The following is a 26,873-nucleotide window of genomic DNA, read 5'->3' on the forward strand; positions in this document are numbered from 1 at the left end:
TCTGTCCCTCCAGTGAGCACTCTGGGCTGATTTCCTTAAGAATGGATAGGTTTGATCTTCTTGCAGTCCATGGGACTCTCAAGAGTCTCCTCCAGCACCAGAATTCAAAAGCATGCAGAACTTAGTCACAACTAAAAAATCGCTGACAGATAGCAATCAGACCTCTGTATAAAACCTCCATCTTCTGAGGTGCTCTCATTTTGTATTTTTATGCTGTAAACCACCCTGTGATCTTCGGATGAAGGGCAGTATACAAAACAAGCAAGCAAACAAGCAAACCGTCATATATTCCACTTTCAAACAGATCTTGCCACCAGAAAGTTCCTCCTAATGTTTAGTTGGAATCTCCTGACTTGCAATTTGACTCCATGGTTTGGGTCCTACCCCTTAAGGCCCAGAAAACAAGCTTGCTCCATCAATCAACAACCCTTCAGATATCTGAAGATGTTTACAATACGAAACCAATGCAATAAAGCATGGGAGCAGGTGGAGCTCAGATTCAAAAGGCCTGCATGCATGAAAGCAGGTAACAAGAGTGGTGGAGCCAAGGAACCAGGAAAATTTGCACAGCCAGAAAGGAAAGCAATAGCAGGCAAAGGCAGAGTGAGGAACGGAGTCTGAGAGTCACACATAGATCTGTTGCACAAAGGAAAATACTGTATCTTAACAGAAAGAGAAAGTTTATATGGGGCAACAAAGGACAGGGATGAATCACAGCAGGGATTCAACTTGTGGCTTGCCAAGTGTAATGAAGCCCACTAGCCTTGCCTGGTGGACCTTTGTTGTTGCCTGTCTGAAACCGCAAAAGCAGTCTAGTACATGGTGAGCCACCCTAAGATACTGAAGGACTGCATGCCACAAGGTCTTGGGGACTTGATTGTGATCAACGCAGTGCTGCCATTATGTGAGCAAAAGGTGCTTCTTTCAGACCATTTCTGTCAGACTGAGGTCCCTCGATTCTCCCCACCATATATCTGAGCTCTCATTTGTGTTGGTGGTCTGGGCCAACTAATCCCCTCGAGCTGTTGGCAAGATACTGGTATTTGCACACGAGTATTTTACTTACTGCAAGGAGCTCTCTTCTTTCCCCCTCGGTGTAGTAATAGGCACCAGTCTTGCATATGGCATGATGGAACTGTGTTGAGACTGCCAGGCTCTTTCAAGGGGCTTGGCATTTGAACCATGCGAAGGCTCCTTTGCTATTTCTAGAGAGCAAGGACTCACACCAGCTTTCTGCAGAACGCATTCCAAATGGGAGCAGAGGCAGCTTGAGTTAGGTGGATTTAAAATAAAATGAAATTGTTCAAAATATAAACAGATCGCACTTTTAAGCACTCTCAAAGGAGGAAACAGAGTGCAACATATGTTCCTACCATACAAGTTAGTTAGTTACCTTTTAGGGGAAAGTGGAGGGAGGAAAGGAGAGAGGGGGAAAAAAAGGAAAAGCTTTAATGGACTCATTATTGGCTCCCTTGGCGGAGCTGTTAATTAATTAAATAACGACATGTGAATGGCATCCACTGGAGAGGTGCATTAGAGCTTCCAGATGAGCAATGCCGGCTCATTTGAGACCTAAAATAGTTGCAGTTCAGTCACCACTTAACTCAGAGATGAATTGGCATGGTGTTTCCACCTGGGAAAAGAGTAACGCTCCTCTAGTTTGCACCAAATATGCACTAGTATCCGCACCCCCTCCAGGTAAAAAATGCAGTGGAGTTTAACTCGTTCTTTTAGCAGCAGAAGTCTCAGCTATAAAATATTTAAGCAAACTCCCCTCAGTGGAAGAGGAAGAGAAAGAGACACAAAGATACCCTTAAATATAGGCTGTGAAAATATTTTTGGGGGCTGACACAGACAGAGCAGCCTAAGCCACAAACCTGTTCAGCTGGCATACTATGAAGAATCCCTGCCATGGTAATGCCTCTTTCAGTCCAAGAGCTCCAGTATAACAGGCTTGCTAATTGCCATTTTAATGAATATAACCAAATTTCTGGTTTCTTCTTCTTCATTTAAAAAATAAATCATGTTTACAATTCCCAAACACACAGTGAAAATAATTTATAGGGTAGACAATAAAAAGATAACATTTTTTTTTTGCTAGGGCTCGGGAGCCATGTATGCAAATACTTTCCCAAGGCCAAAACCAATGATGGAAGGTGCTTGGTCCAAAAAAACAAACTAGTAAAACAGGATGATACGGTCTTTCAGCATGGCTCTCTGGACCACTAGCAAAAGGGAAATTTAAAGGGACCAGAGATTCGTAAAAATCTGACAGACATTTTAATTTTCCAGAACTCTTTAGCAGGCAAGGGGCTCCCCATCTCTAAGAAACTGGAGACTGGCTTATAGCCCTGACCTGTCCTGGCCCTTAAATGAAACACACAGGTTTCTGGGGTAAACAGACAGCAGAAACAAGGAAAAACATGGCGGTCTTTGATTTAGCAAAGCTGGGGATTAATTTTGATGTTCTAGGGAAGAAAACTCAATCTTCTTTATCTTCCAGTATTTTTGCCAAAAGGGTCAAGCATACACACGGGTGGCTGGACTCATCTAAGCACCTTGACCACTTCCTGTTTGTGGACTTCCTGCAGGCATCTGAGGAACAGGGTGCTGGACAGGATAGGTCTTTGGTCTGATCTAGGAGAACACTCCATATAACGAACTTTCAACTCATGAGTCAAGTAAGATCTAATCTTAAAATAAATGAAAGAGTGCCTTTCATTCAAGCTTCTGACAGTCTCTTCATAAATCATCTTACAACAGTACCAAGGTACAGATGGGTAGCCGTGTTGGTCTGCCATAGTCAAAACAAAAAAAATTCCTTCCAGTAGCACCTTAAAGACCAACTAAGTTAGTTCTTGGTATGAGCTTTCGTGTGCATGCACACTTCTTCAGATACACTGACCACTGTACACTTCAGATACACTGACTTCAGTGTATCTGAAGAAGTGTGCATGCACACGAAAGCTCATACCAAGAACTAACTTAGTTGGTCTTTAAGGTGCTACTGGAAGGAATTTTTTTTGTTAGTACCAAGGTAGTAATACTTTATGATCATTAATTTAAGTAGTTAATTGAGAAAATCCAGGGTTTAATAGCTCCTTAACTTTATCCCTGAGTATGGAATCAAGAATCATTATTAAAAGAAAATCTAGTGGATGGCTTTTCTTTTTAGTCCATAATAGAAATTTCATAGGGAAATCTATGAATTCCTGTTCAAAATCACTCCACAGCACCTTCCTGTTCAGCCAGAGTTATCAAGAGGGGACCTCAACCACTCCATCCATAATGTGTAGATTACAGAACCGACCTATCAAGGGTTGCAGTATATTAACGTACACGATACACACTGAGCAGTCAAAAATATACATTTCCACCATCAATTAATGGAAGGTCATCTGAACTACTGCCCATGTTTGTTGAGAACCTTCCTCTTTTTGGAGCCGTTGTATGTACTGGATTTGTAAATAATGCAGAAGACAGTTTATTTCGCAAAGGATTTGAAGCTTTCCAAAGCCAATACAATTAGCATTTGCTTTACTGATTCAATATGGTTTTCTTCTTGCCAGAGCTGCGGGTCATTTCTCATTAGATGAAACTGGTCTGCCAGAATTTTGATGAGTTGCATGCTGCATTCCAAACACAAATGTTCTCCTTGGATCTTATGCAGGACAGTGACTTTATTTGTTCTACCATTGCATGCATAGTTTTTCAGTAGTCTTTAGAACTGCAACTCAAGTTACAGGCCAAAAGTAAGCAACCCAATTTAACCCCAATACTATCCCATCTGAAAGGGTAAATATGGATAAAAGCAGTAGGTGAGTGGGGTGGGACCTTAGTGTGTATCCGCTGATAGCTGTTTTACCTCCCCCGTTGGCAGCAGTATGCCTCTAAACGCCAGTTGCTGAGAATCACAGGTGGCCAGAGTGCTGTTGTGCTTCTGTTGAGCTTGCCATGGGCATCTGGTTGGCTGCTGTGAGAACAGAATGCTGGACTAGATGGCCACTGGCCTGATCCAACAAGCTTGTCTTATGTTCTTCCTATTAAGTTCAAATGTGTGCAGTGCCGAGTGTCAGCTAATGCACTTACATAACAAAGAATCAAGCTCAACCGTGCAGTGCTCAGCTTCAAAACAGCTTCCATTTCTACGGGATGAGCACCAAAAGCAGCTAATAACATACTATGGATAAATGATCTTTTTTGGAATGGCAGGTCTCTTTTTAAAGGCTTCAATACTGCATGACACAAAGTCTGACAATCCTGAACCTTTATTATTTACATTTTAGAAAATATTGGCATAAAAAATTAAACCTTTTTTAATAAAAAATTGGCACAAGTTTTTTAAAGACTAACTTGACTGTAGTGTCAAATTGTAGTCTACTTTTTAAAAAACAGTCCACTGTCAAAACTGGATCCCACATTCTGTAATGCTAAATGGGCGTTTTACAACACTGTTATTTCTTACATGACAAGCGGTAATTGAAAATCCTTTTGTGCTGCCTGAATGGCACTGTTTGGAGAAAAATATTCGATGAGTTATCAGCCGTTGCCACGACTGACAGAGGTAAGGCCGGTAGTCCATATCTGCTTCACTGTGGTGTTTTCCTGAACTTTCAGATGTGTTCAGTGATTTCTGCATGATTGTTTGAGTTGTTGCAAACAAAACTAAGTGGTGCTCTCTTACAAGCTTCCCCAGGAACTGCGCACATCTCTTTAGGTTTGCTTCCTGCTGGCTAAGGTTCTCCCCTCCATTGACTCTGTCAATCCAATAAAAGGCTGATATACTGTCAATAATCAAGAGGCACAGGGAAGGGTGAGAGCAAAACATGTTTTCCAAAGAGAAAAGAGTAAGAAGCAGCTGAGGGCTGCTGCTGCAATTAACAAGGAAAAACCTCCCCAGACACTGCTTTATCATCTCTTCTGTGCCTTGGGGCAATCTGTGCTCCAGAATAGTCACTAAACGCAACAGGTCAAAATGGAAGTCTGTATCAATAAAAAGCACACCAACATCCAAGCCACCACCAGATTTTGGAAGAATGCAGCGGGCAATAAGATGATAGAGCATTTCTGTTTTTCCTGTTCCTTCTGGACCATGGAATTCAACAATATCTCCTGTTTAATAATGAAGAAGCAAATGTTTAAGCTAGGAAGGCATTTGCTATTCAAGACACCTTTCAAACGGCTCAGCTTTCAGCTGTAACACACACACACCTCTACCTGAAATCATGTGCAACTTTTCAGAACAATCAAATTCCCAATCCTATGCAGGTCTATTTAGAAGCAAGGCCCACTGGATTTGATTATTTTATTTTAATACAACAAACCAATACAGCTACACTTCTGAGAAACAAGTGAATATATTTTCTTTTCTTGACGTGTGTAACACACACTCATGCCAACCAATTTGTTCTCAGGCAGCAAGAGAAAAAAAACCTTTCCCTTCCAAAGCTAAGATAAAAAGAAAATGGGGAGCATAAATTTTAATTTGTTTGTTTGTTTACCATTTATCTTCCAATATGCCAGACAATTGGACGCGGGTGGCGCTGTGGGTAAAAGCCTCAGCGCCTAGGGCTTGCCGATCGAAAGGTTGGCGGTTCGAATCCCCGCGGCGGGGTGCGCTCCCGTTGTTCGGTCCCAGCGCCTGCCAACCTAGCAGTTCAAAAGCACTCCTGGGTGCAAGTAGATAAATAGGGACCGCTTACTAGCGGGAAGGTAAACGGCGTTTCCGTGTGCGGCTCTGGCTCGCCAGAGCAGCGATGTCACGCTGGCCACGTGACCCGGAAGTGTCTCCGGACAGCGCTGGCCCCCGACCTCTTGAGTGAGATGGGCGCACAACCCTAGAGTCTGTCAAGACTGGCCCGTACGGGCAGGGGTACCTTTACCTTTACCTTTATGCCAGACAATTATTACTGTGAATATTTTAAAGGATGTGTATTTATTTACCATGAATAGGATATCCTTCATCAGCAAACAGACAAGGTTCCAGCGTCTTCAGAGAACTTCTGCCCTCAAGTCGTGCAAGCAGCTTTGAAACAAAGAGAAAGTCAACTTTACTGAAATTAATGAGTCAACAAGCTAAATGTATTGATTGTGCACAAAACTTAGTGTGAGTTCAATGGCTTCCCAGCAGCTGGTTTTAACTGCACTGCTGCATGTGCAATTAAAAGTATATCTCAATTACTTTTAAATTTCTAGACATGGCACCACCTATAGAATCCAAATAAAAACCTGTGGGCAGAAAAAGCATGCATAAACAGAATACACTGTATCCTCAGTGAAGTCAGTTCAATAAAACTTGCTATTTTGGTTGATTTCTATGTATTTTCACCAAAATTATTTAAAGCAGCTTATAAAAGAAACTCTGTTACAATCTGAAATCCAGCAATAAAGTCTTAATGCTCCAAAAGCAACATTCTATTATATTGTATTAGCATATAATGGATCAGTTATAAGTGTTAGAGTAAGAGATATATTAAACCAGACATAAAATAAATACAGAATTGCAAATTCCTCCTAAATATGACCACGGTGATTTTTAAAAGTTTGCAGGCTAGTGCTGAGGTAGGACTCTTGAGTTGCAACAGTGAGTGCCATAGTGTTGAGGTCACTAAGAAAGCCCTGCTGCATCTCCCCACTGATCTTAGCTTCCTGATTAAAGATGGCTATTGCCAGGATCCTCTTGATTATGGAAGATGGAAAGCCTCATATAGGGAGTGGGGCTGTCAAATGCAGATTGGGCCCAGCCAGGCTACATAGTTCAAAGCCAGCACCTTGAATTGAATCTGAAATTCAACAGAGCACAGACCAGCATGTACACACAGGGCCTGCTATCTGCCTGCTCATTATGCAAAAAATCAGTTATCCAAATCAAAAGAATGGTGTCCAAACCTTGCTATACATGCTACAGATTCAGATATCCAAGTTTGCCCACTTCCTTGTTTGTGGTTTGCTGGTTAGCGGTAGTCATTTTTGGGCAGAAACCATGCATGTAGGGAGCAGGGAGAGCTTGGAGAAATCAGGGAGGAGGAGAGATAGTACAAATTACATATTAGAAATACTCCCACAGGAATCCATGGAAATGTGGACTCATTATACGAATGCTTGTTTAACAAATGATTTTCAGGGAATGCATTTTGTTCAGTATGCAGCATGTATGTGGCTCCCCCCCCCCCAACTCCTATCAAGAAAGTGGTTGCCACATTCTGCACCAGCTGTTAGCTTCCAGGAATTTTGACAGCAAATGTCCTGCATGAAAGGCATTATTACACATTGGACCTTCAGTGTAACAAAGGCATGCATGGTGATGGTGATTGCTAGATTCCCCCAGCCCAGCAAATGTTAGTCTACACATTAAACAAAGCTGGCAAAACAATGGTTCAATCCACTGCCACCAACACATTTTCTAAAAAGAGTATCAGGCAATGCTCCTAAGCACTGAACAGGATTCATCAAGGATGAAGATGCAGATAAATACTGGACAACTTTCTTTCCTAAGCACCCAGGATCCCTAAAACAATCCCATTCCATCCTGCCTAGAGTGAGTTGCTGCTTGTTTGTCCTCTTCGATCTGGACCACCTGGGGGAAAAATATATTTGAGGGTCCTCAGTGTGCCAATACCTCCAGAAGATCTCTCTGTAATTTCAGACAGATAAACTTAACAGCAAGGTAGAGGAACTGTTAACCTGACGACTTCCATAAAACATCTTCCTCCATTACTACTCCCCGACAAAAAAGATTGTGGTCTCACCTTATCTGGTTGTTGGCTGTGCCTAAATTTGAGTGATATAGAAAGACTAAGAGAATTGTACTGTCCAGTCCTTTTCGGTCAAGGGAAATGATAATCCAACTGGGGCAACTAAAGCAGCTTTGGTTCCAAATGCAGGCTGGATTGAAACACATGCATGGAGGCAGTCAAGAAAAGGTCAAACTATCTTTCTTCTTTATTTGCCCATTTGTCTTCTGCTGAAGCTTTCTAGATACAAACAGGCCATTTATTTTGGTCTGCAAGCTTCATGACATTTACCAAGAAATTCATGGACAGCACAGCCAGGGAGCCTAATGCAATATGGATTTTTGTGTTAGATGGACAAGTCTCTCAATTTAATGGTGTGTTTTGTATCAATACCACAAATGTCCTGGGGTACGAGGAAAAAGACACACACAAAACATAGTCACCATGACTAGGCACTATATACAGGGGAATATTCTGCCCTAATTGTCTTGCATCCAAGGTGATTTCACTCTTTAATTTGCATTAATTTTGATAGTCAATCTGCAATTTTATTATATAAGTTCTGCTCCTCATGCCATCTTCTGCACAAGAAGGTGGGTATTGAAGACCTTTAAAGCAGTAATATTGCAAATAATTATGACATATTCCAGTGTATCTCCCACACACAGAGAGAATCTAGGATTAACAAAACGAATATAGAATACTTAACCAAAGTTAAAATGCACAAGCAAATATACTTCATATGAGACACAAAGACAAGTGTGGAAGTGGAAACATCACATACCGGAACGTTACACAAGAACTGCAAAAACGACACTTTGATTTTGGAGGATGATGTGTAGGGGCCAGTGTTTGAATATGACAAACCTCCTGATAAATGCATTCAACCTAAGCTGTATCTGTTTGTGTCTTAGCCAGCACAAAGGTAGAGAATGACATTTTATTTAGTGTATTAGTTGTTTTTTTTAATTCAAGACTTCATTTTTGTAATATATCAAAACGCCTTTGAGGTGGGGCTGGATTAATTTCCCCGAAATTGTGACCGATACTTTGCTGGTTTTATGATGTGTTAGTACTTTTAATTACAATTATGATTTTAACAGGAATTAATTTATTTTTTTAAAAAACAGCACACTCGTATGGTCTGTGTAAGAGACTAGAGCAACTCATTCTTCTTTTTATCTGTATTCTATATATTTGGAGATGTACAGTATGTGTGAGGGGGTCCTCACAGTGTCTAAGAGATTTAAGGGACAAAGGTTACAGTCACTTCATTATTATTCATTATTATTTATTTTATTTATCCAAAGATCCCAGGACAGTGTATTGCACAACATGAAAAACATAATACAGAGCATAATAATAAAATAATCATGATAACAGTCCCCTCCAAAATATTTAAGAAGCTATAGATTATTTAATGGCCAAAGGCCTGGGTAAAGAGGAATGTTTTTGCCTGGCGCCTAAAGGAATCTAATGATGGCACCATGCAAGCCTCTCTGGGGAGAGCAGTCCACAGATGGGAAGTCACCATAGAAAAGGCCCATTCTCGTGTTGTCACCCTTTGAAGCTTTCAGGGGGAGGGCAGAGAGAAGGGCTTTGGATGACAAGCACCGGGTCTGACTTGGTTCGTATGGGGACAGGCAGTCCTTAAGGTCCTCAGGTCCTAAGCACTTTGAATTGAGCCTGAAAACTACCGTAATTGGCAGCCAGTGCAGCTGGCCCAGGACTGGGGTTATATGCTCAAACCATCTTGTTCTGGTGGGCAACCTGGCCATCAAATTTTGCACCAACTGAAGTTTCTGAAAGGTCTACAGAGGCAGCCCCATGTATAATGTATTGCAGTAATCCAACCTAGAGGTTACCAGAGCATGGGCCACGCATGGGCCACAAAGGTTAGGCTATCCCTGACCAGATAGGGGTGTAGCTAGGCCACCAGCTGAAGCTGATAGAAGGCCCTCTGTGCCACCAAGGTCACAAGCGACAGTAATGGATCCAGGAGACCTGTAAACTACATACCTATATGGAAACCATTACATCTGAGTTCACAGCCAATACATTCTGCACAGACTATCTGAAGGAGGGGCTTTAGTTAGTGACAGCACAGACACTTGGCATGTAGAAGGTCCCTGGTTCAGTCCCTGGAATCTCCAATGAAAAGGATCTGGAAGCAGGTAATGTGAAGAGGCCCTGGGGAGCCACCACCAGTCAGAGTAGATAATACTTAGCTTGTCTGATCTAGTGCAAGGCAGCTTGCTATGCAACTCCATGGCTGCTGTTCTACCTCCTTCCCCTTTGCTAGCCACTCTCAAGAAGTATCCTACTCACTGTTTGTTACAGGCTAAATACGATTATATTATAATAAAGGTTCACATATTTTTCTCATATAACAGCAGGTGCTTATCTGGAGAACAGCATATGCAAATTATTACGATAATTTAAGTACTAATGCACCTGTGCTTCTGATGTATGTTTACTTTCTAGGTTTTAAAGCAAAACAACTGCAGCCATTTAGCATCATGCTGTGTACGATGGGCAACATCCCAGGGGAGTCAGCTAACAGTTTTACAGAAAGAAAAACCCAACAAAAGCCAGCCTCTGTGCTAACCGTCTTAAGCCAAACTGTTAGGATATTAAATATTAATCCCTACAAAGGACTATTAAATACTGTATTTTTTATCCATTCCAAAGAGAGCTTGAAATTTTTACGAACCTAACAAATTCCACTGCAAGAACACCCCCAGCTTTTATTTACTCCCACTGTTGCTGAAAGGACTTCATAGCATTCTCTCTCCCCTCCATCATTATATTTTCACAACAGCCCTGTGAGGTAGGCTAGGCTAAGATAGCAACTGGACCAAAGTAAGGCTTTTGTAGTCCAACATGCCTAACCTCTACAGCACACTAGAGACATGGACAAATGGTCAAAATGGAACTCAGATGTAATGGAAATGAAGTACTCTTCTTAATCATCATTTGATGGTTATATAAACTTTTGGAAAATGGAGACTGCCAATTTCTGTACCCCCAGGAGCCAGTCTGTACTGAAGACAGCAGTTCCCAAGGCTCAGAGTGGGGTTGGTTTTACTGTATTCTGAAGCTGGCATCTATCAGTAAGACTTGGCTCCACTTTGGACTGAGCGAGGTCAGAGGTCCTTGCTGGGAACTGTTGTCTGGGAACTGCCAATGGCCAAAGGAGTACTTGGCTTCATCGTGGACAGTGAAGTCTAGCGGCTCAAACCACTCGCCTTAGAGTTCCTTAGTGGGAAGTCCAAGAATGAGGGCAAAAAAGTCTGAATAAACCTGGCGTCATGTTATTTCTTATTATATGTGCTAATCTTTTTGGATGCAGTTGTACTGTACAAACTTTTTGTCTGCCACTCTGAGAACCTCTTGGGGCTTTCAAGTAGGATATGGAATACCCTAAATAAATTAGTAACAGCTTCCATTTATGGAGCAAATGCACTTCAGACATATATTAAATCTACAAACAATAAAATTGTAGAGTTCTGTATGTAAAAAAGAAGAGGAGTCAAATCTCTTTATCATCTGTAAACACAGGGAACTGCCTCACACTAGATCAGACTACGATGATTGGCAGCAGCTATCCAGGACTGCAGACAGTCCTGCCTGGAGATGCCAAGGATTAAATCTGCATACAAAGCAAATGTTCTACCACTGAGTCATGGCTCCTCCCCAAGTTTTGGTACAGCCACCAGGGACCAGAGCTCACAACTGCCATCCTGAAACCAGGGTGTGTGTCAAGTTAGGTTTGCATAGTGCTGTCACTGACTCAGTAGCATCTTCTAAACCTGGCCCTGCCATCTTCCTCCCCACCCCTTGGAAGTGATTGTAGAAGATAAATGACTGGCAGAAATTTGCCCATTACGGCATTGACAGGGCAAATAATTCACATTTTCCATATTCACCTGTCATTACGATGCTTTCCCCTGACTACTTAATTAGGCGGGTGGAGCTTTTCCTGGCCTCAAAATCTGTTTGTCATGCTGCTATGACATAAGACACAAAGATAGGAAAAAATGTGGCAATACTATATCCAGGACCTTCTTTTCTGGAGCCACTTCCCAGAGAAGTCCACCGGGCCAGCTTGCTGCTGATTGTGAGGTTGGTTGGAGACAGTCTGTAGCAGATTCTGGCTGTATTTGGATGGCTGTCAATCACCTTAATAAGCCAAGATATGAACTCCAGGGCCCGCAAGGCAGGTGTTCTGCTCCTCCCTGCTGCAAGCTGCAGACAGGGAAACAGGTCTTCAGTTAACTATGGCTTTCCATTATCCTCGTTAATGACGTCCAAGCAAGAACACTAAACTAGGGCTTTATATCCAGGGTTGTTTGGAAGCCGTTAAACAGAGCTTTCCTTTTCAGACATACAGTGGTACCTCAGGTTAAGTACTTAATTCATTCCGGAGGTCCGTTCTTAACCTGAAACTGTTCTTAACCTGAAGCACTACTTTAGCTAATGGGGCCTCCTGCTGCCACCGCGCCGCCGGAGCACAATTTCTGTTCTCATCCTGAAGCAAAGTTCTTAACCCGAGGTATTATTTCTGGGTTAGCGGAGTCTGTAACCTGAAGCGTATGTAACCTGAAGCGTATGTAACCCGAGGTACCACTGTAATGGTAAACAACACTTAACTGAACAGGCCCACATCTCAGTTTATGAAGCATAGACATGGCAGTCCAAAGGCAGCTGCTGGGTGAACATATACGAACTTTTGTTTGTTGCTTTATCCTCAGTTTATTTAAAGTCTTTTTATACCACCCTTCGGTTTTAGAAAGGAAGGCGTCATTGAAATGCAGGTGGAAAAACAAGTAAGAAACAAAAACCCGTGTGAGGGGCTCATATAAGCCGCTGTGTGAGAGGTGAAAGATGAGTTAGAAAATTTCCAAGTGTCAAGGCCTATTCCAGCTGCACACCTCCACAAGGTAACCCCCCATCAACCATCCTGTGGAGAAGGTTCCTGAAGGTTTTAAAAATATATCGTTGGCTGCCTTTTTCTGTTTTCTTTTCTATATTTCACCTTCAGAGACTGTGTACCACTGTGTGTATGTGTGCGTGTGGCTGGGAAGAGGCAGAAGCCCAGCTTGAGGGCTTCCCGACACCGCCTGTAGCTGACCCCTGCTGGAAACAGGATGCTGGGTTGTGTCAGTCTTCCCCACCCGCTAGAGGCAATGGGAGAGACCCTCCCCCGGCTCCCCTTACGGCGAGAGAGTGGCCGGGGGAGGGGGCGTGCGCGTGCGTCATTCTCTGCCTCACCTGGGCGCCCGACTCCGCCTTCCCGAGCCCGTCAGTCATCGCTCGCGGAGGGAAACCCGCAGCAACGGCAGCTCATAACCGTAAAAGGAGGGAGGCGCCAACGGCCTCACACTTCCGCGCGCAGGCGCCGCCTGAACTGCCGCGCATGCGCTCTTCTCGGATCTGGAGGTGGGGGTGGGTGGGGCGAAAAGGAAGGAAACTTCATTACGGGGCGTCCAGGCCTCCTTCGCGGATGCTCTGCCTCGCGCATGCGTAGTTCGGGCGCGTCTCTGACTGACAGCTTATTCCGACGCTTTCCAGTTTGGAGCATCTCCCGCTGCGTCTATGGAAGCGCTCCTGAGTGGAGGCTTCTTTCTTTCTTTCTTTTTGCAATGCGACCGAAGGGTTTCGATTTCATGTTTTACATTTCCAGCGGGGGTCTTGCTTGGTGCTCAACCTCCTGCTCTGCAGGGCGGGCACGCTGGTTGCTCGTGCCCAGCAGTTCCGGGCGCGCTTACTCACGAGTAACCTGAATTCAGTAGCCTGACAGTGAAATCCTTGGCGTGTTTGCTCGGAAATCACTCTATGTTCGGTGGGGCTTGCTCATACGAACAAATCTTAGCCTCCACTTATTTACCCGGGAGTAAAATCCACTGGATTCAGTAGGATTTACTGTACTTCGGATTAGCCGTTAGGATTTCGGCCAAAAACCATTTTAAGCAAACTTACGTGAGGTGTAAAACCCGTTGAACATAATGCGATAAATGAGTAAATAGTGTAAGATTTCCATTTTAGGTGCATACAGTAAACCCACAATTTATGCGCATTTAATTTTTGTGCATTCTGTTTTAAAGTAAAGGTAAAGGTACCCCTGCCCGTACGGGCCAGTCTTGCCAGACTCTAGGGTTGTGCGCTCATCTCACTCTATAGGCCGGGAGCCAGTGCTGTCCGCAGACACTTCCGGGTCACGTGGCCAGCGTGACATCGCTGCTCTGGCAAGCCAGGTGTGTCAAAAAAAAGGGGGGGTGGGAAGCCGCTGCCACCGGAAAAATGATTTATGGCAATCTCACTCACCATTGAACCCAATGGGTTGAGACTTGGCTTTAGGCGTGATCCCCAGAACATAATCCCCATGTAAGTTGTGGGCATACTATATACAAATGATTAGAATTAAAACTTGTTACAAGGTGAGCCTTAGTGTGAACAAGTAAAACCCCTGAAATGTTGAATAGCAGCAAGGCAAGAGCCTGACCAGAACTTGCGGGGGGGGGGGGGGGAGGATCAATCATATTTCGTATTTCTCTTGCTGCTTATAAAGACACACTTTCCTTTTAATTGCATTCATGGTGCATTCCATGGCAGGATCCTTAAGCACTTTGCAAATAAGAGCAAATTAATCCTCTTAATATCCCAAGAGAGAGCATACATTAAATTACTAAGGTAATTGAACAAAGATACAATTACCTTTGTCTAGCAGAGGAACTGCAAGAACCAATGCAATCATTCCATGGACTATTGTGCAGGGAAGGAGATATTTCCAATTTCTCTCTGTGTGTGACTGTGCAATTTCCCCTGAAATAAACAGCACCTGTTCAATCAGATTTCCAGCTGCAACTTTTAACATGGGGCATTAGGCATATATAAGATTTTATTGTTGAGAGGGAGTCCTGGGTATGATTAATAGGATTTCCTGTTTTACTGAGCCTGCTCCTATGCCTTTGATAGAAGAAAATTTGAGCAGGAGTATCCATTCCTGGGACAGTGATGAGAATAGCTTTACCTCAGGTTCTGCATCTTCAGCCCCACCCCTCAATTAACAAAGTATCATAAATAAAGCAGACAGAATCCAGAGAGGAAAGAAAATCCTGAAAACACTCTGCTGAAACTGAATGAAAACTGTAATTTGAGGAGAAAGTTTTTTTGTCATTCTTACTTAAGGCCATGTACATATCAGGGAGCCATTCAACCAAACATACAGAGAAGGAGGTTCCTTCAGAACTAGACAGCCAGTCAGAGTGCATGTTACCTTCATGAACATCATGCCACTCTGCCTAGTTGCTAAGCAACATATCCATTCCCCACCATGGTTAGATGACCCTTAACACTAACAGAGGTAACCCATATGGAATGATGATCCCTGCTAATACTCAGATGGGAGGCGCTCAAAGCAGACAGATTTGACTAGCAGTTAGAATTATCTGTATCATCCATATCCGCTGCTAGGTGGTTGGTACCTGGAGATGCAGGGGATATAAACTTTGGACTTTCCGCATGCAAGGCAAATGCTCTACCACTGAGCTACAGCTCTTCTCTAAAGAAGGAGAGAGCAAGGTGCATGGGGATGGTGGGGTAGAAATCTAGAAACACAGGAAACTATTGTACTGGGTCTGCCTAGCTCAGTATTTTCTAAACTGCCTGGCAGGGGCTGTCCATGGTGTCCAAGACAAGTCCTAGCCCAAATGCCTTCTCAATCCAGCCCACGGATGGTTTGGGAACCAGCGTGTTTTTACATGAGTAGAATGTGTCCTTTTATTTAAAATGCATCTCTGGGTTATTTGTGGTGCATAAGAATTTGTTCATTTATCCCCCCCCCAAAAAAATATAGTCCGGCCCACCTCATGGACTGAGGGACGGTGGACCGGCCCCTTGCTGAAAAAGGTTGCTGACCCCTGAGCTAGAGCTCTTTCCCAGCTGTGAATAATACAGAACCTGGCATGCAGCTGAATCTGTAAAATCACAAATATCCATTCTTTAAAGAAGAAGTTTCTAGCCATCATTACTAAATGGAAAATTTGGAAAGGAAAGGGCAGAAGTGTATATTTAATCTAATTTAGGCAAGTTCTCTCCATGTAACGTGAAGTGTTTGTATAATTTGGGATTTCCCCTCTATTCTGTGCAGTACTGCAGCTCCTCTGGAACCAACTTTGTTTTAAGATGTGATAGAAAGGAGATGTATGTTATAAAGCAGTAGGTAGAGTACATGCATTGCATGCAGAAATGTTCCAGGCTCAAACTTCCCCCATGCCCCAGAGTGCACCTCCAGTAAAAGGATTTCAAGCATCAGAAAAGACTAGATGGACAAGAGTCTGAATCAATGTAAGGCCTTGTTATGCTGTCCATCTGCACTATGATGCAACTGAGACGAGATTGGATTGCTAGAAAGATAAAACTACAAGCCACAGTCAAAACATAATGCATGAAGAATGGCACAGTGGAAACCAGCCAAAATGGCTCAGACTAATCAACCATAAAGCGTAAAAGAAAGATGGCAAATTGAAGCAGCTTGTTTGCATAAGATCTCTTATTGCAGATATAGGAAAAGGTGAGAAGAGTAGCAATATCCTATTTCTATGGCTGCTCACCCAGATGCCAGTTATAATTAACTGGCATTTTAAATGTCTTTTGCTCTTTAAACCATGTAAGAAAAAGAGCACTTTGTTAACTATCGACAGCAGCCTTTCTCATGGGGCGTATGCAAGAGGATGAAAATCATCCAACATTAGAACAGTCATGAGTTCTAAGCCATTCGTTACTTAAACCTCCATATCCCCCCAAACACAGGTATATTATATTCATGTTATCCCAACGAAAATATGCAGAGCCTGTTTGCAGCTATATGTATCGATGCAGAGATTTTGACTTCACCAGTGGGAAAGTACGTCTCTCCATTAGGCCTGCTCTTCCCTCAACTGACATCTGGGGCCAGCCATTCCATCAGGCTGCCTATCTTCTCAGTGGGAGAGATAGAAGCAGAAGGTACATTTCATTAGCTTTGCTGGAGGCCCAGCTCCATCAGGCACTTCCTGCCCCTGAACTGTGCCAGCTGGTCATTACGGGAATAACTGTTTAGAAACTGGTGCCTGAGTTTTGATTTTTATTATCCTTTTCCCCTTGTGTGTCATGTTGTTGTTTTTTAGATTGTGAGCCTGCGGGTAGGGACTGTCTTGTTTTGATTGTATGTAAGCTGCTCTGGGAACCTTTTTGGCTGAAGAACGGGAGCAAATGCTTTGACTAAATAAATAAAGCACTATCAGCTTGCCCTGGCCTTCACCACCCTAGGAAATGAATGCTTTTTGAAGATGCTAGACAATCCCTGATAGCAGATCTCAGGCCTGGTTTTACGGCAGATACCAGGGTTCAAGGAAGTTCATAATGTAAGGTCTCTCCTGTCATATTAAAGGTAAAGGTGAAGGACCCCTGACAGTTAACTCCAGTCACCAACGACTCTGGGGTTGTGGCGCTCATCTCGCTTTACTGGCCGAGGGAGCTGATGTTTGTCCACAGACAGTTTTTCCAGGTCATGTGGCCAGCATGACTAAGCCGCTTCTGGCGAAACCAGAGCAGCGCATGGAAACGCCGTTTACCTTCCCATCGGAGCGGTACCTATTTATCTACTTGCACTTTGATGTGCTTTCGAACTGCTGGGTTGGCAGGAGCAGGGACTGAGCAATGGGAGCTCACCCCGCCACAGGGATTCGAACCGCCGACCTTCTGATCGGCAAGCCCAAGGCTCAGTGGTTTACACCACAGCACCACCCGCTTCCCTTTAGCGCCACCTGTCATATTAAGTTATGCCAATCTTTTTACTCATGCCATGATCTACAGTAATTTCTGGAAAAGTTCAGATTGGCACACTCCTATGTGCAAAGTCTAGGGCGGTCCCCACAGCTCTCGGCATGTTGACATCCATCTGTCTCAGGAGACAGCACCTGCTGTGGCTATAGAGACTGATACAGGAGAGACATGTTTTGTTGCAGCTGGGGCAGATGAACGGCTGTAGTGCTGCAGATGCACCATGGAGTTTCTTCTCTCTGCGCTCCTCCCAGCGGTCATTCCTCTTCTGGTCACTGCTGTGGATTCACAACCTGACTGTCAGCGCTGCCTGTGTTGTAACAGCACCGGCAGTTTGCATTCTGTACAACTTAAACCGTAATAATGCTCCCCGCATCCTTGATAGATGTTCACATCTCTCCCCTCCTCCACTCGCCATGTTGTCTACTAGGAAATGAGTAGTATGTTTAGTAAGCTCAAGTCAGCACCCCTGCAGGCCAGTTTATGCTGCATAAGGAAGGCATATGTGGGCTGTGCTTTAAGAAGGGAATGTTTAAAGTTGAATAGCAGCCTGAGGGCAGAAGAAGCTGCCTGTGAATTTTCCCCCTGCTCATTTTCTAACTAAGATTACATGTCATTCCCCACAAGCTCGGGCCAAGAGGGACACTTGTTTCCATGAGTCACACACAGCAAATGTGGGTCGTTTGTGATGAGAAACCTGATGAAAGCGAAGCTTTGCACTACAGGCAGCGACAAGGGAGCTCCTTTAACACTTCTGGGTAAGTGTGCCTTTCATAGCTTGAAATACCATAAATGCATGACTCACAATTCTTTAATGGCAGAAACGGCTTTTCAGGCTACTGAAATCATTTCAGTGAAATGAGGTATTTGAGAGTGCATGAATGCCCCACAAAGAAGCCTGGGAATGTAGTTTACCCTCCACAGAACTACAATTCCCAGCACCTTTAATAAGCTACAACAGTGCCTAGGTTTTTTTTTGAGGAAAGTCATGTGTTTGCTGCCCAGGAATGGACTTTTGTGTGAAAGCACTTCAGTTCTGCTACTGCAAACAAATTCCTAGGCTTCTAGTGTGCTCAGAGACACCCTATTCTTTAATTCTCAGCAATATGTCTTTTGCACCTGGCTCTGCGGTTCTAGTAAAAAACTAAACAAGGCTCATCTGACATGTCTGAAGTCTGCTGTTCCAAACTGTAGACCCAAAGGAGGGCGTGTGGGAGTGGTTGGGTGCAGCGATACCAAAGAAGGATGCCAAAAACAGCAGAATGGCCAGTTCTAGTTTTTTATTAAAGACATATTAAAGAAGCCTGCCAGGTTGCCTAGTCTTTGCTGACAAGGGATGGGCACTGCAGCAAGGAGGTGGCTTGTCCGTGCCCAAGCAAACGTGCATCCATTCTTTATACACAAAGCAGCACCTGTCATTCCACCTGACTAGATGAGGGCACAGGTGGCAAATACCCAAACCTTACAGATAGCTCCCCTTTCTGGGCTCAGATCCCAGCACCCCAAGCCCACAAGGATAACATCAAAGCACGCCAATTAGCTTTATCTCAGAGCAAGTGAATATAAGCACGTATGAGCTCATTGCTACAACAACTACCAATTAATTGTGGGGTTATCTTGACTGCCAAGATGGCGTTCGCAAAGCTTCTGGAACATTTATCTTTGGTTCGACACATCTGCCCACCCCGATTTATATGGCATGAGACTGCTCTAGCTCCCTGAGGGTAGCAGCCCTTGAACTTGCACCACCTTCTGATCTGTTTGCCTTCATTGGGGCAAATCCAAAATGGAAGCCAGCTGGCGATACCTGCAGGAGCTGGGGAGAAAGGGAACAAATGCCCCCACATGAATCAATGGGCATTTATTTTCACATGCTCACTGCCCTAGTATGAATCACCTTGTTGTGTGGACTTGTGTGTATTTGCATTCACTGTGTCAAGCGTGGCTTAGTTGTTTTACATTATTGCTGCAGTCCTATGACAAGGAATGCCTATTTTTCTCCACCAAAGGCTGGTCTGAATACATGGTATATGATCTACCCTTTCATTTATTTATTTTTACCTCTGCATCATGGAGGAACTGACCCATGTTTACATGTTTATTAACGTTAATATTATTTTATTTGTACTCTGCCCATCTGACTGGGTTGCCCCAGACCCTCTGGGATATATTAAGATTGGACCTAATGCTGGAATGTGTTTGCCACTTAATACAATGTTCTAGGAGGACCTGTTAACAGGAGGAAGATGGCCTCTCCATCCTGCAACTGCCAGTGTAGGGCTTCTGAGAACCATTTTGCCTTGAAGGGAAAGAGAGAAAGATGGGAATGACAGCACAGAGAGCTGCCCATTACCTACTTGCAAAGGTTCCAGGTGAGATGGCTTCTCCCTCCCACGATCGCCACCACCTAAGGAACATGTTGTCCAGATGTGAAATCTAGGTTGTGTACACACTATATCTTTAAAAACACATTCCTTCTCTCAAAGATTTCTGGGCACTGTAGTTTGTGAAGGGTTGCGGGGAATTGTAACTCTGTGAGGGGTATGTACTGCCCAGAATTCTTTGCGGGAAGGAACTTTAAAGGCATAGTATTTACACAGCCCAAGTTTCAAATAGTCCATTCCCCCATTCTTGGCTGTTTGATTATATAGTTTTAATCAATGTGAGTTGTTTTAATATTTCTTCGTAAACTGCTTTGGGAGGTTTGACTGAAAAGCAAGATGTAAGTAATACAATTTTTTAAAATGAGTTTGTGGGTGCCAGGCACCCATAATTCCTGGATTTGGTAGGTGTTAGAATTTAATCAGCATGTGGAGAATTAAACTGGAAGTCAGACTCTTAATAGATTCCCGTGTTCAGCCGATCGCCTGAGAGAGCCATTAACAAAGAGCAAACACAGGGAGATGGGCCATCATCAAAGCAGAGACTCTGTGCCAGCCAGCAAATGGGTGGAGCCCCTCTGTGATGGCCTGGGAATCCGATTCAGAGGATGAACCGGAGGAATCCCAGCCTGCACAGGAATCCCCACCTCCAGGGCCGGCTGAACTGGGGCAGGGCCTTGATTCTGAGGCGCCTGCACCTGTGCCGGATCCTCAGGAGCAGGCACCAGGTGAACCCATTCTGGCTCCAGAGGTAGTTGAGGACTCAGTGCCTACAGGTGAGCCTCCCCCTGGGCCCAGTAACCTTTCAGCCTCTCCTGAACTGCAGAGGCTCAGGGCAGAGAGGCGAAGGGAACTGGTTTCTCCCAGGAGGAGTGCTCGCCTTAAGGCCAGGAGAGGCGGGTCTCCTGGGGGCCGGGACCGCCCCTGGCCTCAGAGAAGATAAAGGCCAGTCAGCCCGGTCCCAGGTTGCGGGAGCAACGTCGTCATTGTAGAGCTGTTTCGGCCAGCATCCAGTCCTGTTCCTCCAGTGTTCCTGTCCTTGCCCGGCTCCTCGCTGTGGACCCCGCTTCGCCTGTGGAGGACTGTCTGCCGACCCTCGACTCGGGTCCTGGACCTCGCCCCACGGTAACCTCCCCCCGGGACCAGCACACCCTCCCTGAGCTCTGAGATAGCAGAGAGAACGCAAAGTGGGGAGTTTCAGATTGCAGTTGGGGATGTTCAATGGGGGTAGTCTGTAAAACGCAGCAAGCTGGAAAGAGACAGAACCGTGGCTGGTGTCTTTTTTTAATCCAAGGCTGCTGCGGCTATGGGAGAAGTATGACCCTCTTGCGGTGTCAATGCTATGATCCCCTCCATCATAGGCTCAGGTTGTATATATATGTAAATAAACCATATACTGTATCATAAAACACTACAGTCTCCACTGCTCCTCATTTTCCAGAAGGAAACATGAACCTTGGGTAAGCTGGAATCTTTAGAAGACACCTGAAGGCAAACCTGTGTAGGGAAGCTTTTCAATGTTTAATGTTTATTATGTTTTTATATATGCTGGAAGCTGGTCAGAATGATTGAGGCAACTAATAATAATAATAATAATAATAATAATAATAATAATAATAGGCTGGGGTGGTGTGCAACAATATCTTAAATAAGGCTGCCTAGCCCCACCTACCTGAGAGTAAGCCTCACTGAATTTAACAGGGCTTACTTTTGAGTGCACACAATTAGGTTTGCACTGTAAATACATATTTTAAATTCTGAACACTATACAGATGCGTAAATGTCCCTCCCACTGCCTTATGGTGCATCCTGTAATATTTTTTTATCAATTGTCTGGTGAATTTTTCTCCCCTTCATCTTTTTGCTCCCAAAGTTCATCTTAGCTTTGTCTACTGTGAGAAGGATAACAGAGCCTGTTAAGAGACTAAACAAGATAGCATTTGTAAAAGCTCTAAATAGAATCAAACTGCAAGAACAAGAGGAAGAAGGACTTAAATGTGAGTGTTGTAGGCTCTCCTTTGATTTCATAATTTCAAAAGTTTACCTGTGAGTTTCTGTATAACTTATGGAAGAAGGCTTAGCTTTGTAATGGCTAATGTGTTAAAATGCATTTGGTGTTCAAAGCCCATTAATATATTGATGGATCAAAACAAACAAAAGATAAAACACCACATTAAACTCAGGAGTTCTCCGTTCAAAAAAGCAACCCTTCATTTTATAATGGACGATAGTAGCTCAAAAATGACAGTTAGATCCGACAACACTTTCCTCCCTAGATTTACATAAGGCAGAAAATCAATTGTGGTGGACTTTATGGTTGTTTCTGCTTCATCATCTCCATGTGAGCTCTGTTTGATCTCTTTTCTTATAACAGGTGCCACCAATTAATGAGAAATCAACTGCTATGGGAAACTCTTTTGTATGTGAAGCAAGACGTGAAAGTGAAAATTCTAATTCCCTTGTTTGCAAAAACTAAGGGAGTTTGGCTTATGGCAATCGTCAAAAATATTTATGAACTTCTTGGGCTGAGCTAATATTTCTTGCACAGTGCCATATTTTTGGATTCTTCTGCTCCCTTTGCATGGAATACAACTATAACCATATCCTACATAATGTCACACATTACGCTGAGAAGTTCCAGGGGTTCCAGCATGCATTCTGGGTTGGTTTTCCTGGAAAGAGGTCACTGGAGACTTGAGGCATTTATGGGATGCCAAGTTTCATTTACACATAAGTATATACAGGCTGTATATACATAAGTGTAAAAGCCTGTATATACATAAGTATATATGGGGACGTGGGTGGTGCTGTGGGTTAAACCACAGAGCCTAGGACTTGCCGATCAGAAGGTCGGTGGTTCTAATCCCCATGTTGGAGTGAGCTCCCGTTGCTCTGTCCCTTCTCCTGCCAACCTAGCAGTTCGAAAGCACGTCAAAATGTAAGTAGATAAATAGGTACCACTCCAGCAGGAAGGTAAACAGTGTTTCCGTGCACAGCTCTGGTTCGCCAGAAGCAGCTTAGTCATGCTGGTCACATGACCCGGAAGCTGTACGCCGGCTCCCTCAGCCAATAAAGTGAGATGAGCGCCGCAACCCCAGAGTCGGTCACGACTGGACCTAATGGTCAGGGGTCCCTTTACCTTTTATATACAGGCTGAACATACAGTAAGCATGGGGTTCACAGCGTGAATACTGCAGCAGATCCTGCTCCCCATTTAGCTTTCCAGGGGGCTACTACTACTACTACTACTAATTTATTACTTATACCCCACCCATATGACTGGGTTTCCCCAGCCACTCTGGGTGGCTTCCAACAAAATATTGAAATACAATAGTCTATTAAACATTAAAAGCTTCTCTAAACAGGGCTGCCTTCAGATGTCTTCTAAAAGTCTGGTAGTTGTTGTTCTCTTTGACATCTGGTGGGAGGGCATTCCACAGGGTGGGTGCCACTACCGAGAAGGCCCTCTGCCTGGTTCCCTGTAACTTGGCTTCCCGCTCAGTATTGTGTACAGTACACTGACAGGAAGCAGCTGTCCAGGATTGCAGGCGGGACTCTCTCCCAGTCCTACCTGGGCATAAGGCATATGGTCTGCCACTGAGCTTTGGCCCTTCCCGAACCACAGCAGTGGACTCTTGCCTCTGTGTCTCTTTCAGACGAATTTCCAGCACTTCCAGTCTTTTGTTCTCTTTCACACATGCAGATCCTTGACGATGCCACCTCCAGCCTGAGGAGGGGGAAAGAAAGACCAGTCCCCTTTCAAAAGGTTCTCTGACTAATAATAATAATAATAATAATAATAATAATAATAATAATTTATTTATATCCCGCCCTCCCCAGCCAAAGCCGGGCTCAGAGTGGCTAACAACAGTAAAATAATACAACATTCTAAAATCATTTCATTCTAAAATTAATTCAAATCAAATTTATGGCAACCATTGGGCTAGAGTTCTGTGAGGATTGCCAAAGGAGGGAGTCAGGCTGTGCCCTGGCCAAAGGCCTGGTGGAACAGCTTTGTCTTGCAGGCCCTGCGGAAGGATGTCAAGTCCTGCAGGGCCCTAGTCTCTTGTGACAGAGTGTTCCACCAGATTGGAGCCACAGCCGAAAAAGCCCTGGCTATGGTTGAGGCCAGCCTAACCTCTCTGTGGCCAGGGACCTCCAAGGTGTTTTTGTTTGAAGACCATAAGATCCTCCGTGGGACATACCAGGAGAGGCGGTCCCATAGGTACGAGGGTCCTAGGCCATATAGGGCTTTAAAGGTTAAAACCAGCACCGTAAACCTGATTCGCTTCTGTTGCAGGAATAGCCAACATGGTGAACTCCAGATAGTAAACATGAGAACAACACTGGAAAAAGGCGGGAAGAACAGGGCCATCGCGGCTAGTATCTGCTGATAACTTTATCCTATTCATTTATCTAATCCTCTCTTAAAGCCATCCAAGTCGATGGCCATCATTACCTCCTGTGGGAGAGTGGTCAGTGGTCAGGAGTGATGGGAGCTGAAGTCAAACAACACCAACATCTGGAAGGCGGCACCTGGCCACCATTGCCCTATGGCAACAAACCACCTGTACGTGACCATATATTTAATTATGCAAAAGACAGTCCTCCCAGGAAAAGGGAATCTAGCAGGCTAAGCTTAACCTATTTAGCAGCCTCTTTTCACAACCAGAGTTACAGGGTTGCCAGAATCCTTGAGACGCTATGCTATACCCACCCTCTCAGCTGGGATTTCCAGGTCAAGAGTCTGATGTGGCTATTCTGATGAGCTCTTGAAATAATGCAGTTTACTCATTACCTTTCAAAAGCTTGGGTGTCTCTTTTCTACAAACACTGCTGGCTTGTTGCTTTACCTGTCACATTCATCACACAATCCCCATTCATATTTCATGATTTATTACCCTACACAGAAGTGCTTTCTGTGTATGAAACACAGCATGTGAAGCCATCCTCAGTTGAAAGTCTGGTCTTGTTTGAACAGAGGTTTTCCTAAGCCCCTAATAACATCTTTCCTTACTTTTACTCTTAGTAGATCTGACAGATATTACTTATAATTTATATTTCCTAATCTAACATATGGTGACACTTTGCTTCCCAATAGCCGATTGACATTTTTTAATGTTTCTCTTGGATTGTTGCCTAAGTACATTTGCAAATAGTTTAGTGCTCAGCTTAAAATGAATTCACTCCCAGAATTCCATTTGCAATCTATTATTTATGGCTTACAAATGTTAAGATCAAAAAGAAAATAATCAAATGTATATTATATTGTGGCATATGGTCCACTGGGATTACAAAAGTCTAGAAACTTTAATGCTAAATTTGTGTAAAAGGGAGAATTCCTCCCTCTTCCCCAAGATTCCAGAGCTTGATGCATTTCCTTAAAGGGGCGGGTGGACATGAACTTGCTTATTTTCGTCCACTAGTAAGAAAAAGTATACTTGACTGCCCTATATTTATTTTATAAATTCAGAGAAAATTAGAGCAAATGCTGTCACCAGCGCTGGACATACCTATGGATCAAATGTAGCCATCCACTAGCTCTCTTACTAACTGCATTATGAAAGATTCAAAGGGAAAGGGAAAGGGACCCCTGACCATTAGGTCCAGTCGTGGCCGACTCTGGGGTTATGGCGCTCATCTCGCTTTATTGGCTGAGGGAGCTGGCATACAGCTTCTGGGTCATGTGGCCAGCATGACTAAGCCACTTCTTTTGCGAACCAGAGCAGCGCACGGAAACACCGTTTACCTTCCCGCTGCAGCGGTACCTATTTATCTACTTGCACTTTGACGTGCTTTCAAACTGCTAGGTTGGCAGGAGCTGGGACCGAGCAACAGGAGCTCACCCCGTCGCGGGGATTTGAACCGCCAACCTTCTGATTGGCAAGGCCCAAGCCCTGTGGTTTAACTCACAGTGCCACCCGCGTCCAAAGAGGAGTATGTAAATAGCTCTGCATGATATTTAAGGAAAAATATGAATGCAGAGATTGTGGCATTACTTGGATTGGGTTACGTGCATTTGTCTCCATCTAGTAAGGTAGTTCCAGATGTGCAGTTGACGCATATCTGGATGTGCATGTATATTTGTGATGTTATAAATTATTATTATTAATCTGTTCCCCACTGAATTTTCTGGATGTGTGGTTCAAATGTGAGTGAGTACCCCAGACCACTAGCTTCCTGGCACAAACTGGCCACCAGAGATGGGTGAGCTATCTAAAGCTCTTCTTAGAAGATTCACTTGGGAATTTTCCAAAATACTGGGGAAACTACAGTTCTTCTGCCAACCTCTGCATCTCCAAACATTAAATTGGAGACAGACAACAAAGGAGCAGCAGCAAAGACAAACAATAAGAGAAGAAAACATTCCCCCTTCTTCAACCTCTATCACCCAATTATGTGGTCTAAGAGTAAGCTGGAGTGTGGGAAAAAACAGATAAGTTTCCCCAAGGTTAGTTTGCAGTCTGTGTGGGTGTTTGCAGGAATCTCTTAGGGCAGAGCTTTTCAAACTGTGTGTCGTGACACGTTAGTGTGTCCGCTGCAATGTGTAGCTGTGTTGCGCAAACGCTCCCCGCATTCCTCCTGGGGCTGGAAAGGGGTTAGTTTAACCTCCGGTTTGCTAGCAAAACTGAATTACTGTGTCTTGAAATGATGCATGTCTAAAAAGTGTGTCCCTAGCATGAAATGTTTGGAAAGCTCTGTTTTAGGGATTGGGTGGGTGTGGAAAAGATTGGGGAAGCAGGTAAGCTTTATGAGCTCCCATAGTTCCGTTTGCAGCTTGGCTCTGGAGAACAGAAATTTGCTGGTCTCTTTAAAGTTATTGTGGCCATTTTCTTCACACACCCCTTAAAAAGGTAAAGGAACCCCTGACCATTACGTCCAGTTGTGGCCGACTCTGGGGTTGCGGCTCTCATCTCGCTTTATTGGTCGAGGG

At 44.0% G+C, this 26,873-nt stretch overlaps 1 protein-coding gene across 2 annotated transcripts in view; it reads right to left on the reverse strand.

The window, feature by feature from the left end:
- Positions 1-3,468: 3,468 nt before the first annotated feature.
- Positions 3,469-26,873, reverse strand: part of XRCC2 (X-ray repair cross complementing 2) — a 108,990-nt gene continuing 85,585 nt past the window's right edge. The window contains exons 1-3 of one of the 2 annotated variants that reach the window (XM_028750795.2): positions 13,008-13,163; positions 5,944-6,025; positions 3,469-5,112 (exon numbers count right to left, since the gene is read on the reverse strand). In XM_028750795.2, the coding sequence (XP_028606628.2) occupies positions 4,403-5,112; positions 5,944-6,025; positions 13,008-13,046 (831 nt within the window). In that variant the 5' untranslated portion in view covers positions 13,047-13,163 and the 3' untranslated portion in view covers positions 3,469-4,402. Of the gene's footprint in view, positions 5,113-5,943; positions 6,026-13,007; positions 13,164-26,873 lie in introns of those variants that run through there. The other variant, XM_077936745.1, reaches the window with a different exon arrangement.

The sequence above is a fragment of the Podarcis muralis genome, chromosome 12 (assembly GCF_964188315.1).
Source record: "Podarcis muralis chromosome 12, rPodMur119.hap1.1, whole genome shotgun sequence".
Classification (NCBI taxonomy): domain Eukaryota; kingdom Metazoa; phylum Chordata; class Lepidosauria; order Squamata; family Lacertidae; genus Podarcis; species Podarcis muralis.